Genomic DNA, 14,659 nt, shown 5'->3' with positions numbered 1-14,659 from the left:
CTTCGTCCTCATCTTCCCGCGACGCCCGGTTGCCGTAGCAACGGGCCGCCGCGAGGGAAAACACCGGCGTGGCTTCCAGGGGGAAACATGAAGGGGAAAGGGAAGGCGAAAGCGGCGAAAGGAGGGAAGTAGGTAGCTAGGGAGACGGGGGCGGGCGGGCGGGATGGCGCTGGGACCCACCTCTCCGGGCAAATCTGGCGGGTGGGGGCGAGAGAGTCGCCCGGACCCCCTTGACCCTTCTATGGCGCGGTGTCGCTCGCTTCCCTCAGGGGGAAGAAGGGCGGCCCCGGCGGCAGCGGCAAGAAGGTCGACGTGAAGGCCCTGAAGGAGGAGTCGGAGGCCGACAGGGCTAAAGCTGCGGCGTCGCTATGGGAGGCCAGGCTGGAGGTGACCGAGCTCTCCCGCAAGGAGTACCGCGCCGCCGCCCGCCGCCTCGCGCTGAACAACGAGGAGCTGGAGCGGCAGCAGCGGCGGCTGGAGAGGGACACGGTGGACGTGATGGGCTACCTCAAGAGGCAGGACTTGGAGAAGGAAGATCTGGTAGGTGCGGAACAGCAGGCGAACTTCCTCCTCCTTTTGCAGAGTTGCTACCCCTTAACGCTGAAGGCTACGATCTTTGCAGCCTGTCGAGCTAATTCAGAATAATCTGTCTAGTTCCACGGTTTTAATACACAGATATATATGCAGTGCTCTCTTTTTCTAAAAACTGGTTTGGGGGTACTCTCATTTTCCTACTCATATTGAAATACTGCCCTCAATGAGGCCAAACTTAGATGCACAAAATGTTTAGGGGTACACGTCCCCCTGCGTCCTCCCAGAAAAAAGCACTGTGTGTGTGTGTGTGTATATACACAAAAAAAACCCACAACCAAAATAAAAATAAAAATGAAGGAACTGATTGCTGTTGTATTCATTAGGCAATCTTAAAACTGGTGTGGGAAACTTTTAACCCTCCAGATGTTGCCTTTTTAGCCCTAGCAAGAATGGCCAAAGGCTGGGACCCACCTCTTCAGGAACATCTGGAGTGCCAAAGGTTCCCCACACCTGTCATATGGCATGTACTTTCAGAATGGAGACGTGACATAGAATTTCAGAGGAATCACCACTGCTACGCTTTTTAAGGGGGAAAACAACCTAGATGAGGAGGAAAGTGTTTCTCCTCAACACTGTTTAGATTTTCTTTCTTTGCAACAGATAGCGTTTGCCAAAACTATTATCCTTTCGTTTTCCATTGGTCTTCAAAATCAATAGTACAAAAGTACTAATATGGAGTGTAATTCAGTATGTATAGTTTCATAGAATCATAGAATCATAGAGTTGGAAGAGACCACAAGGGCCATCGAGTCCAACCCCCTGCCAAGCAGGAAACACCATCAGAGCACTCCTGACATATGGTTGTCAAGCCTCTGCTTAAAGACCTCCAAAGAAGGAGACTCCACCACACTCCTTGGCAGCAAATTCCACTGTCGAACAGCTTTTACTGTCAGGAAGTTCTTCCTAATGTTTAGGTGGAATCTTTTTTCTTGTAGTTTGGAACCATTGCTCCGTGTCCGCTTCTCTGGAGCAGCAGAAAACAGCCTTTCTCCCTCCTCTATGTGACATCCTTTTATATATTTGAACATGGCTATCATATCACCCCTTAACCTCCTCTTCTCCAGGCTAAACATGCCCAGCTCCCTTAGCCGTTCCTCATAAGGCATCGTTTCCAGGCCTTTGACCATTTTGGTTGCCCTCCTCCAGTTTGTCAGTGTCCTTCTTGAACTGTAGTGTCCAGAACTGGACACAGTACTCCAGGTGGAGTTTGGCTTTCCTTTAAAATTTAACAGCCTACTTATTCAGCCCACTGACTGTAAGACTTTCACAGCAAATACCCTATCTACTGTAGCACTTTTGCAAATAAAGATATGGAGAAAGTATGAAGTAATCACCCTCATATAACTAACATGCTTAAATCTAATTAATGTGTGGAGGGACCAAAACTATAAAGCTGTCTTGTCAGGCTTAGCTAGGTCACACACCCTCACCTTGGGAAAGCTCTTTGTTCTTCCATTCCACCATGTGAGCCTTGAACTGGATTTTTCCAATCCATAAAATGATTGATTTTTTCCCTCATTTTCTTTTTTAAATATGTAGATTGAGAAGCTAAAGCTGCAGTTGATTGAGGTGAAGCAAAAAGCCAAAGAAGAGAACGATGAACTGGTGAATAGACATGTCTTTTGATTCTGTTGGTACAATGACACACTGAAAACCAGACTAAGCACATTTTGGGTTGTACCTGACAATAGATAAGTTGCACAAGACTGTTTTACAGTAAATATATTTAATCTTCTAACATCTAGTGGTTCAACTCTTTAAGTCATGACTAAGTCTTTAACTAGGGCTGTCATATGTTCAGGCTCTGAAAATGGCATCCGGGTGGATTTTTGCCGAAGCGTCAAAATGTCTGGGAAAACCTGGACGTATGGCAAGTAGAGCTTTCTTTTAAAAAAAGAAATGCTTTAAAAATCATTTTAAAAGTCTAAAAACATAATTGGGGTGCATGTGTGTTCTTAACAATTTTGTCCCCCTCTCCTCCCCTCCCCCCAAGAAGAAAAAACCTCAACAACGTTGTCCGGATTTTCACTTTTGGGAATATGCCAGTCCTACCTTAACTGTTTTTGGGGGGCAGGATTTGCCAGAAAAAAATTGGAAAACTAAGTCCAAAGTATGTTAATACTCAACCTCATGGCAACACACCCTTACCTGGGATTAAGTTCTATTCAACTCAATGACTTATTTCTAAATAAGCATGCCTAGAGTCAGAGATGGAGTTTTCATCAATATTTGGCTTATGCAACTGGAGGTAGAACTGACTTGGAATTGCTATACTATTGTTTGGTTCTAAAAGGTCATCATTTAAAGCTTCATTTTGTTAAGTTATTTTAGTTTTTTATTGGTAGCTCTTCCCTAGTGATGCTCTTTAATGTGAATTATTTTTAAACATGCTACACATCAAGCTGATCCTAATGCAGTATGCTCATTTTTCTCTGTTTCCTCCCATGGTAATCAGTGGGACAATCAGAACTTAAGCCAGTTACAGAGGGTGGTTACAGGGTGGTGGGAATGGGTGATTGGCCCCAACAACATCACACATACCATCTCGGGACTATTTAATTGCTCATCGTCTAACATTGTGTATGCCATAAAATGCCAACAGTGTCCTTCAGCTCTCTATATTGGACAAACAGGCCAGACCTTACGCCAAAGAATAAACGGACATAAATCGGACATCAGGAATCACAAGACAGAGAAACCAGTAGGATAACATTTCAATCTCCCAGGACATTCTATACAAGATCTCAAAGTAGCTGTTTTACTACAAAGGAATTTCAGAAATAGACTGGAAAGAGAAGCTGCTGAATTACAACTTATCACCAAACTCAAAACAATGGAGAAACCTGGTCTGAACAAAGACCTTGGATTCTTATCTCATTATACATGACAAAGCCATTTTTCACCTTTTCACCCCTTGCTTTTTCCTGTAAGACCTATTGCAGTCGTTAAGAGTCGTCAACAGGCTCATCACAGCTATCTGCCAATCACCCATTCCCACCACCCTTCTGAGTAATACCCCTCCCCACCTTCTCACTATATAGAAGGGTCTGGAAACTTCTGTTTCAGTGTATCTGAAGAAGTGTGCATGCACACGAAAGCTGAAGAACTGACTTAGTTGGTCTTTAAGGTGCTACTGGAAGGAATTTGTTTTGTTAGAACTTAAGCCAGTTTGTGTCCTCACATAGATTTCCTCCATGTTCATGGATATGAGTGTGCAATTACAAACACTGATAGTATGCTTCTTCTCCATGCCCTACCCTTTTCTCTGCAACTCTACCTCTGGGATTTTGCTGGTGCAATTTTTCAGCTGATGGGGTCTTCCATCAGTGTAACAACAGGGTTCTGGCAGTGGATAACTTGTTCTGCCTCTGTAGGCTCAATTCCACCAGTGGAAAAGGAGTTCTTCCACTTCCAAAGGCCATTAGGCCAGCAGATACCTAGGGTAGGATTGCACCATTAGGTTTTTTATTATCTTGCTAAAAGTTTCTAATTTGCAGGTACAATATTACACCAAACAGTTGGAGGAGATGGAGGAAAAATTCAACAAGAAGGCCAAAGAAATTGGCCTAATTCAAGTTGAGCTGAAAATGATAATGGATTTTCGCAAAAAGAAAGCTCTTTTGGAAAAACAACTTGAAGATGTAAGTTTATTAGCATCTATTCTGCTAAGCGTTAGAAGTGCATTGGGTGATCTCTAGACTGTCATGCTAAAGTGCAGCTGTGCTGGACTGCCAAAGTGTAATTTGGAAAAATGAAATGAAGTTTTGAGAGACAGGCTCAGAAGTTACTAGAATGAGACAGAAAGTTTTTTCCTTGGATTTTTGTAAGAAAATCAAGTGTTTACATTTGCAGTTTGATGACTTTTTAGCAATTTATTAAGTTTATCATATATAATGTGATGTGCACTTCAACTGAGATATTTTCAAGATTTGTGTGTAGCAGATTTAGGATTATATACTCTGACAAAGATTAAAAGCTATGTCAAAATATGAGAAGGTATGCAAGGCCTGTGCTATCAGCATTGCTCACAAAGTAAGTGTTACCTGCAGTGCTTTTTTCATGGTGTACTTTGAAGGGGAAGCAGTACTGGCACCTCTTTTGTTGTTGTCAAAAAGTGTGGTACTTATTGTAACAACTTCACGGTGAGTACTGGCAACTATTTTTCTAGAAAACAGCATTGGTTACCTGATATGCAAACTTGCAAAAATGTGAAAAAGTGAGCTGGTAAATTTTCAGGTAACAGATGGTGAAAGCACTGTGAGTTTCAAGGCATGCAATACGGACATATAAGAAAAACGTGTGGCATATTGTGAGATACTGCTCTAGAGAGTTTTGTTTAAATTGTCATTTAGATGGTTAAAATAATAATTAAATATTTCTTAAAATCCTAGCTCAATGAAATTATGGAAATCACAGAAAAAGAACACCAGGAAACAATCTGCATGTTGGAGAAAAAGTTCCTTGAAGAAAAGGTATAGTGTTTGGGCAGTAGTACGGTGCATATGTTGTTTCAGCATGCACAGTCCTTGTGATAATGCACAGGATGTCTGCTTCAATCCACCAGTTCAAACAGCTTCGGGGCAGCAATATGGGGCTTGCAGTCTATGCATGGACAACTTTTTGAACCACCTAGATATGTATGGAATGAAGAAATATAAAGTACTGTACTGATCCAAATTACAGATTTGCAATATTTTGCCTGTTCTGTTATCTTCCCCCAGTCTGAAATAATAAGTAAGGAAATAGGTACAGATTTTAAGGAAAAGTTATGGATCTCTGCCATTTTGCCTCTGTCTGTTTTGAACCTCAACTTTCACAGTGCAACCTTTTATTATTTTCTGTAACACAGAAGGGGCAAACACTTCCTTCACATACTTTTGAAATGTGAATGCCGCTTTATGCCTGGTTTTCATTGCAAAATATCTGTTTATGCTTCTTTCAGCAACGACTTGAAAGAGAAGCAGAGAAGAAGATTTATATGCTAGCAGAAAGGGCTCACCATGAAGCCATTATGTAAGACTTACTTGATTTCTCTGTTCTTTAACCATTGTGAAGGTGCTAAAGTATGGTAATTCCTAGGATATCCACATGGGTGCTTTGTTTCTGATAAGTAAATATGATGCTGGACCCAAAGCAGCCTTAACACACCCATGAATGCTGTCTCCATCTGTTTGTTTTGTATCTACAGCTTGTGCACTGTGACGTATTGTGATTAATACAGGAAATTTGTGATTCCAACTGCTGAATAGTCTTTACATTTATTCAGGCAGTTGGATGCTGCTGGAAAAGCTGTTTTTTCAGAGAATGTTCGTCTTCATGAGGCTCTTGGATACCACATGAAGGAAACAGAAGAGTTACAAAAAGCCAAGCAAAAATTGGAGGAGAAAAATGCCTTTCTCTTGCAGGAGAAGGTTAAGTTTATGACTTCTTACCTTTTTCATTCTCCTATACATAAGATCCCTTGAAATTCTATTTGTGCAGCTTCATCAGAGCTAGCACCTCTCCATATCTATGCCAAAATCACTTAACATTTGGTGGTATATTGGGAAGCTAAAGTTCCTGTTCTGTAATGAAAAGGCTTCTAACACCAATTCACATGTTACTTGCATGTAGGGCACTCGTGTTGAAACAGGGGCAGGGCTGATGACTTGTTCCCAGGCTAGTCTTTATCTAGCCTTTATCTGCATTCAAAGGAATGCAAACATGGGAGCAGCTGCTGTTACACCTACATGTGGCACCTAGATGTCAATAGTACATCTGGTTGTGTAAGTGTCCTGATCACGTGGATCCTTGTATTTGAACAGCAGCTTGTGCATATGGAATCATTTTCAGATACCATTCAACATGTGGACATTGGTTATGCAGCCTGGGGATGTAATTTCAGGGGTGGGGTCATGTTGTGGGCCTTGAGCATGCAAATGCCTTACACACCAGTAATGCATGAATAGGTGTCCACTGAAGACCATGTTCTATTCAGTGGGTGGGATTTACCTAAGCAGCTCAACCCACTTGCGATTGGGCTCCCTCTTCCCAACCATCCCAAATTGGCTCTGAGCTGGCGGACAGGAGAACCCCAGAACAGTGCATGGGCGAGGCAGGATCGTTCCATCTGGCAGGCTGCTGCTTGTGCAGACTGAACGATAAAAGAAGCACAGCATTGAATTCCACCCATTATTTATTATTATAGTCATATATCAGAGCCAGAATAGTTTTAACATTAGTCCAAATCCCATCACTATTGTGAAAGTTCTAGATTTAAACATAAATTAGTCATTCCAATTGAACACTGTCCATTTCAACTACCTGTGGCTAACCTAAAACCTATAGTAGTTTCCCTCCAAAATGCACTAGTTTTGCATATTAACTGAAAGAGAAAGCTTATGTTAAATTTGTTTTTATCAGATTGAGCATGAGTTGAAGGGAGACAAGGTGTGTGCAAGCTGCTCAGCAGTGGACTCTTTAATCTGCCTATCTGAGATTGGTGAATGTTGCAAGCAGGGCAAATTTTAATCTAGCCTGTAATCCATTGAAGTTTTCAATTTTGTTTAAAACAGTTTCAAGAATTTTAATTGTTTGAAAGCTTTGATGATCAAAAGACAGCTTTCAAACAGTATTACCTTGCAAGTAATTTTATTTATTTATTTTTAAAGGAAACCAATGAATTGTTAGTTCAGGAAAAGATACGGCAAATTACTCAGCAGAAAGCCCTGATCCAGGACCTGCAAAACAAGGTGAAAAAACTGGAAGAAGCTGTTTATCATATGACCCGAGAATTTAAAACTGAAGTTGAAAGTACCCAACAGAAGGCTTTGATGCAGAACCAGGCAGGCCAGACAGAAATTGCAAAGCTGCAGCAGCTGCTGGAAATGAAGGAACGAGAGATGAGCAGAGTGAAGAAACTGGCCAGAAATATCCTGGACCAAAGGACTGAGGTGGAGAAGTTCTTCTTAGATGCTCTGGAGCAGGTGAAACAGGAGATCATAACCAGCAGAAAGTGCTACAAGCAGGTGGCTCAAGATGCATATCAAAGAAAAATGATGGCAGCATATGCAGGGAAAGATGAATACCCTAAAATCAGAACCTTTAACAACAATGAGCACAGCACAAATAGTGTACAAATGGACCTTCTGGAAGCAGAGAAATGGTACATGTGGTAGAACTGTAGAAGTTTTCTTTCTGGTGGCCCTGGCTGCCAGGAACAGAAAGTGTGTAAAAATCCCTGTGAAATAGTACACCTCAATTTAGACTGGCTTAGGATAGGGCCGGGGTAGGGATCCTTTTTTAGCCTGAAACACATTTCTTTCTTAGCAACCTTCTGGGACCATATGCCAGTAGTGAGTGGAGCCAAAGGTAAAGTGGGTGGAGTGACAAATGAAAATTTTACTTTTGTACAATAAGCTAGTTTCTTCACACACACCCACACCCTCTCTATCCTGTATTCTGACAAGCAAAATGCACTGTCAGAATTTAAGGGCACATTCCATCCTGGCCAAAATACCCAAGGAGAGGCATTGCCACCCAGAGTGGCTGGGGAAACCCAGCCAGATGGGCGGGGTACAAATAATAAATTATTATTATTATTATTACTGCCTGGAGAGAAACCTGGAAGTCAGATAGAGAAGCTTACTGCAGCACAAGAGTAAGGAGATAGAGCCATATAATTGTAGAGTTGAAAGGGATCTAAAGGGTCATCTAATCTAACCCTGTGTAATGCTGGAAACACAACTAAGGAATCCCTGACGGGTAGTCATCCAATCCCTGTTTAAAAGTCTCCAGTGAAGGAGAGTCCACCACCTTCTGAGGTAGTCCATTCCATTGTCAAAACAGCTCTTAATGTTATGATCCTAAATCTATCTAGTGGTTAGGCATCACCGGTTCAGACCACATAAGCAGATATGTGAAGTTAGGACTTCTTGCCCCAGTGTGTATTACTTTACGTTTGAATTGCATATGCCATTTTAAAGTCTGTTCACCCAGTTTAGGAAGAACCTATTGGAGTTCCTCACAATCCCTTTGTCCTGTTTGTTTTTGCCAGCCTGAACTATTGGATGTCACCCCAACTCCAAATCATGATGAATAAGTTTAAAAAGCACTGCTTCCAATACAGATCCCTGCAGGAATCTGCTTCTTCCATCTCTCCATTTGAAGAACTGTCCATTTATTCCTCTTCTCTGCTTCCTGTTTTTCCCCCAGCAGTTACTGATCTGTAAGAGGACCTGTCCTCTTATCTCACGACTGTTAAGCTTACCCAAGAGTCTTTGACGAGGTACTTTATCAAAAGCTTTTTGAAAGTCCAAGCACACTGTGTCTACTGGATCACCCCTATTCACATGCTTCTAGATGCTCTCAAAGAGCTCTGAATCTTCTTGAGCAAGGCTTGTTCTTCTGTATGCTATAATGTTATTTTTAATACCTTTTCCACCAGTTTTCCTGGAACAGATGTTCAACTAACCTGCCTGTAATTTCCTGGATCCCTTCTTAAACATTGGTGTTACATTGACCACTTTCCAGTCCTCAAACACAGATACAGTACCAGTCTTAAGGACAAACTACATATTTTTGTTACAAGATCAGCAATTTGAGGTCTTTAAGAACTCTTAGTCGGATGCCATCTGGATCAGGTGATCATTTTTATTTTGTCCATAATACCTTTGTCTCTTGTCACCACTATTTGCCTTAGTCCCTCAGAGTCCTTTCCTGAGAAAGTTAGTTCAGGTGCAAGTGCTTGCCTTACATCTTCCGCAGCAAAAGCTTTTCTGTGATTTCCCTTTCTTCCATCTGCACACTTTGACACCCTTGTAGTCTAAAGGTCCAGCTGTTCCCTAGCTAGCTTCTACTTTTAATTTACATACTTTTTATTGTTAGCTGTAAATGCATTTTTAAATTTATTTATTTATTTGGGGACATTCCTTGCCATCTACTTGCTTTTTATTTTTTTGGCTGAAGTTTGTTTTCCTTTTTTTCTCATTTGGCCCATTTCCCCCCAGAAATATTCCTTCTTGAATCTAATAGCTTCCTTGAAGTTGCTCCTTAATTGCAGTGGCACCATCTTGGCCTAAGAATCATAGAATTGTAGAGTTGGAAGGCATCCCGAGGGTCATCTAGTCCCAGCCCCCTGCAGTGCTGAAATCTCAACACATGGTTCCCCATCTAATTTGAAACCATACCGGACCGTCCATTTTGTAAACGTGCTAGCGGTTTTATGGTTGCACCTCCAGGAGGACCTTGGTGGTGTCTTTCCTGATCTAAGCTGCTATTACTGAGGTTTTTATGAGTCCCCTAATTTTTTAGAAGCTTCTTTTTGAAGTCAAATGTGATGCGTTGGACTTTGGCAATTGTTCATTTGCACATATATTGGATTCATTAGCGGCACAATGACTGTTCCCAATCACACCAGTTCTTGGATGCCCCTTAAGATTAAGTCCAGGGTCACTTCCTCCTCCTTCAGTTCAGTGACCAACTGATCTAGGACACAGTCATTTAGGGTATATATTTGTAGATTATGCTCGTAAGGTACTGATTTCTTGATTTTATATTTTTTTCTGTAGGACAAATATTCAGAAAGGAAAACTGGACATTTCTGATTTGACCTGGGAGCAGAAGGAGAGTGTGCTGAGGCTACTCTTTGCAAAAATGAATGGCCTTAAACAACGGTAAAGTCCAGTCTGTTACAGCGAGCAAGGGCTATAGAATCCTTAGGGCTCACCCACTTGGTAGCTGCCCATTTCTCAGTTCAGCACTTGTTCGCCAAACGGAAACCCTTGAGAAACGGTCCACAAAAAGAAACATGCTCAAAGTGACTTATAACAAAAGTCAACATCATAGGAACAATTTCATAACAACATAATAAAACAACATAATAGCAAAATATAACAAATGAAAAACACAACATTTCAGTACTAATATAATAAGATGGCATTAACAAAGAATTTGCAATGGCAAAAAATAACAAGAGAGCTTGATAGTTTCTGCTTGGTCCTAGAAACATCCCTTTCACGTGATCGCTCATAGTTCCTTTCCTGCAGCAACTTGCAGGGCTTCCGAAGGGTAGTTGGAAACACTCCTCTAGTGGTGTTGGGGGAGGAAATGTTGAAACTGGAACTTTCATTAGCTAAACCAGTTTTTTTGGAAGGAGAGGTTTGCAGAAAGTAAATACCATATTTTGCTTTTGATTGGATTAGAACCACTAAGCCTGAGAATGAGAAATTCTAGCTGCCCTGCTTTCCTAGCATACTCAGGACAAAAAAGAGACGTAAACTCCTGCAAGCAGAAGATGGAAGCTTCTGCAAGTCCTGCCTCCACTGTTGAAAAGGATGGATGCTACTGGATGTCATCCTCTGTATTAGAGCAAGAATGCAAATAGGAAAGAGTAGCTTGGAAAAATATTTCTGTGTTCCTTTTTCTTGTACAGGTCCTAACTAGCTAATGGGGGAAATGGGTATCCAGACTTTATTAAGAAGTACTAAAATTTAAAAAGGCAGAATTATGAAGTATTTTCTCTAGTTTTGAAAATTTAAGCAGTGATCCGAATCCCACTTATCTGGCAATAAGTAGCAGTGAGCTCCATTGAATTCAGTGGGAACGACTTCTGAGTAGACATGGTTAGGCTCACAGCCTTAGTTACTAGCACATTCTGACACATAGTATTGAAATAAAGTGCAAACTAACTTACTATTCAGGAGGAGAAAATGGAACAGAAGTTCAGGTGTGTAGATTCATTGCAGAGTCAATGATTTCCCCAAGGTTTTGCAGGGTCACAGAATAGCATTGACTCTGGGAGTTCTGGGCAGAGGAGAGACAAAATGCTTGATAACAGATCAGCAGTGTCTGCTTTCTTTTCATCCAACTCTCATCACAAGGAAAATGACAGAAATGGGAACTGAATGATTTTTGCTGTCATTTCTGTTTTATAGGAAATACGGTCAAGCTTTGGTTCCCATAACTCCAGACACAATAAATTTAGCAGAACCAAAGAACGCTGGGTAAGAGAATTTGCATTTATCTAGTGACTTAGTAGTTCTTTTTGTAGCACTGTCCCACTTTCCGGAAAGGGCAATGGTAGCTAGTACTTGCATGGGCGATTCCCATGTTACCCTGCCAGCATGGGAAGATCTATGCTGCCAGTGTCATGTAAGACAGACTAGGTCCAACCAAAAGCCACAGAAAATAAGGTAGGAGATAGAATGCTTGTATTACTACATCTTCACTTTCTATCCTTTTGGATATATGTGATGGAATTAGCATTATCTTTTCCAGCATGTTGTAGCTAGTTGTTCTGCATGTCTGACTCCTTCATTGAGTTTGATATCAACAGACAAAAGGCAACACTCTTCCAGCAATTTACACAGTGAAAGAAAGGTAGATATGGAAGGTGGCCACAAAGGAAGAAAAAAGCAGGGTTGCTGAGAGATGGAGATGTAGACTCTAATTAGAGAAAAAAGAGACAGAGAGGTCCAATAGGATGCGAGAGACCTGTGGAGGAGGGAGGGAGGGTAACAGATGGGGATGCAGAGGAAATGGGAGTATAGAAAGAAACGGACATAACTCTTGTCTTGAGAGAAGATAGAATGCTATGAGGTGGAAATAGTAAAGGAGGGTAAAAGACTATAACAAGGGAAATAATAAGAAATGCTTTCCCCCCATTGAACAGAATAACATTTATAATAAAAATGCAGACTGTCTTTAGAATGCGGCAGCTAGACTGGTGACTGGGAGTGGCTGCCGAGACCACATAACACCAGTCTTGAAAGACCTCCATTGGCTCCCAGTACGTTTCCGAGCACAGTTGGTTGTTGGAGTGTTGGTGCTGACCTTTAAAGTCCTATAGTGTTGGTGCTGACCTTTAAAGCCCTATACGGCCTCGGTCCAGTATACCTGAAGGAGCGTCTCCACCCCCATCATTCTGCCCGAACACTGAGGTCCCGAGGGCCTTCTGGCGGTTCCCTTGCTGTGAGAAGCCAAGTTACAGGGAACCAGGCAGAGAGCCTTCTCGGTAGTGGCACCCGCCTTGTGGAGTGCCCTCCCACCAGATGTCAAAAACAACTACCAGACTTTTAGAAGACATCTGAAGGCAGCCCTGTTTAGAGAAGCTTTTAATGTTTGATGGACTATTGTATTTTAATATTTTGTTGGAAGCCACCCAGAGTGGCTGGGGAAATCCAGCCAGATGGGCGGGGTATAAATAATAAATTATTATTATTATTATTATTATTATTATTATTATTATTATTATTATTATTATTGAGTCATGCATCTCTATAAACATTTAGAAAGAAAGAAAAACAGCTCAGGGCTACTTTATCCCCCACTGCTATGCTCTGTTCCAGAACATGGCATTTTAAAGGCACTGTATACACTCTTTTTTTCTCTTACACGCTGAGAAATACTTTTTCCCTTGCAGGGGAACTGGGTTTATTATCTGTTTTCAATCTGGCCTACTTATCACCTCTTTGTTGACTTGCATGGGGTTTGGGGAAGTCCAGCAACTGATTTTCCTTCTTCATGATGTTTGTGCAGCTATTAGGCTACAATTATTAGATCACGGCAAGTGCCACAACTTGGTCTTGATAGTCTCGTCCCTTCAGAGAAAGGAGTGGGGGGGAAGCAGCTAGTGGCAGGCTCCCACTTCCGTGCCCCAAACAGCTCAACCTCCTAGCTGTTTTGAGGACATTGAGGAGGACATGGACCATGGGAGCAACCCTGGAAAATCAGAAAATCCTCAATCTTAAGTTCCTGGGGGAAAGGTAGCAGACACAATTAACCCCTAAATTTGCAAGGTTTGAGGAAATCTCCTTGTAACCCCTCAACACAATGGGAACTCTTTGGAGTTCCAGCTAACAGCTGGCCTAAGGTAGACGGCTGCAAAATAGGTTGAAAATGGAGACAAGGGCACAGTGCCTCCAATGTGCATGGCTGAGGACATTACCCACAGGAAGACATCCTTAGTATCGGCCAGGACCTTTGTTGTCAACTATCTAGGATATGGGTAGGCAAACTAAAGCCTAGGGGCTGGATCGAGCCCAACTGCCTTCTAAATCCGGCCCGCTGGCGGTCTGGGAATCAGCATGTTTTTACATGAGTAGAATGTGTCCTTTAATTTAAAATGCATCTCTGGGTTATTTGTGGGGCCTGCCTGGTGTTTTTACATGAGTAGAATGTGTGCTTTTATTTAAAATGCATCTCTGGGTTATTTCTGGGGCACAGGAATTCTTTCATTATTATTTTTTTCAAAATATAGTCCGGCCCCCCAGAAGGTCTGAGGGACAGTGGACTGGCCCCCTGCTGAAAAGGTTTGCTGACCCCTGATCTAGGATCACCCCCACAAAGATCTAAACACAGCAGAACCGTTTTCTGAGCAGGAGAGACAGTTCTATTAGGGGAAACATCCCTAAAAGTGTGGGTGTGTTTGGGCCTATAGCCTAAATGTGAAAAGGGGTTAAATTTGCTGCTGAAATCTTGAGTACAATTGAGATGGAAAGTGTAATACACTGAGGGCAATTGTTAGGCTTATCTGGACGAATGTATGTGCTAATGCAGATCTTTTCTTACTGTCTTTCCATTACAGCACTGATGATACAATTCCTGTCTATGCGTTCATCACTCAGCAGGCACCACTATCAGAGTCACCTCGTAAAGGATCATCCCTTCCAGATATTCAGGTTATACCACCACAATCCAACTAAGATGGCTGCTAATCAAGAAAAATATATAACGAAAGCCACCTTTCTTCATGGGCTCCAGTTCTATCAGGCAAATAATGCTGCAGTGATGAAATTCAAATGTTTTCTATACATTTCAATTTACTACTTCAATTATTCTTTCAAGGCAACTTGACTTTCTTTTTTAAAAATTCACTAATGCTTTCTTGCAAGATGGAATCCTATTTCTTGGTAACATTTGTTTCATTTTAAAGTCTTTGTATTGTATAACTGTATTCTGAAATAAAAAAGGAGGGCATTTCGTTCAAAGCCCTTTTTGATAAGGCGAAACTTTCTGATTTTTGCCTTAATTCAATACAAAGTTTTAGCTTGCTGAAGTCAATGGGTTCAAGGGGATTTGTGCTATT

At 41.7% G+C, this 14,659-nt stretch overlaps 1 protein-coding gene across 2 annotated transcripts; it reads left to right on the top strand.

Moving 5' to 3' along the window:
- Window positions 1-12: 12 nt before the first annotated feature.
- BBOF1 (basal body orientation factor 1) lies at window positions 13-14,582 on the top strand. 2 transcript variants are annotated; one of them, XM_081862312.1, is made up of 11 exons: window positions 13-128; window positions 270-540; window positions 2,134-2,199; window positions 4,092-4,235; window positions 4,986-5,066; window positions 5,537-5,607; window positions 5,861-6,005; window positions 7,245-7,738; window positions 10,143-10,247; window positions 11,508-11,576; window positions 14,159-14,582. In XM_081862312.1, the coding sequence occupies exons 1-11, from the start codon at window positions 88-90 to the stop codon at window positions 14,274-14,276; spliced, it is 1,605 nt and encodes a 534-aa protein (XP_081718438.1). In that variant the 5' UTR covers window positions 13-87; the 3' UTR covers window positions 14,277-14,582. The 2 variants fall into 2 exon arrangements, with proteins under 2 accessions (XP_081718438.1, XP_081718439.1); XM_081862313.1 differs by lacking the exons at window positions 10,143-10,247; window positions 11,508-11,576; window positions 14,159-14,582 and adding an exon at window positions 9,020-9,209.
- Window positions 14,583-14,659: the final 77 nt, after the last annotated feature.

Source organism: Podarcis erhardii, assembly GCF_964252035.2.
Source record: "Podarcis erhardii genome assembly, chromosome: 1".
Taxonomy (NCBI): domain Eukaryota; kingdom Metazoa; phylum Chordata; class Lepidosauria; order Squamata; family Lacertidae; genus Podarcis; species Podarcis erhardii.
Note: the sequence above shows the minus strand (reverse complement) of the source record. Positions and strands in the feature narration are given on the sequence as shown.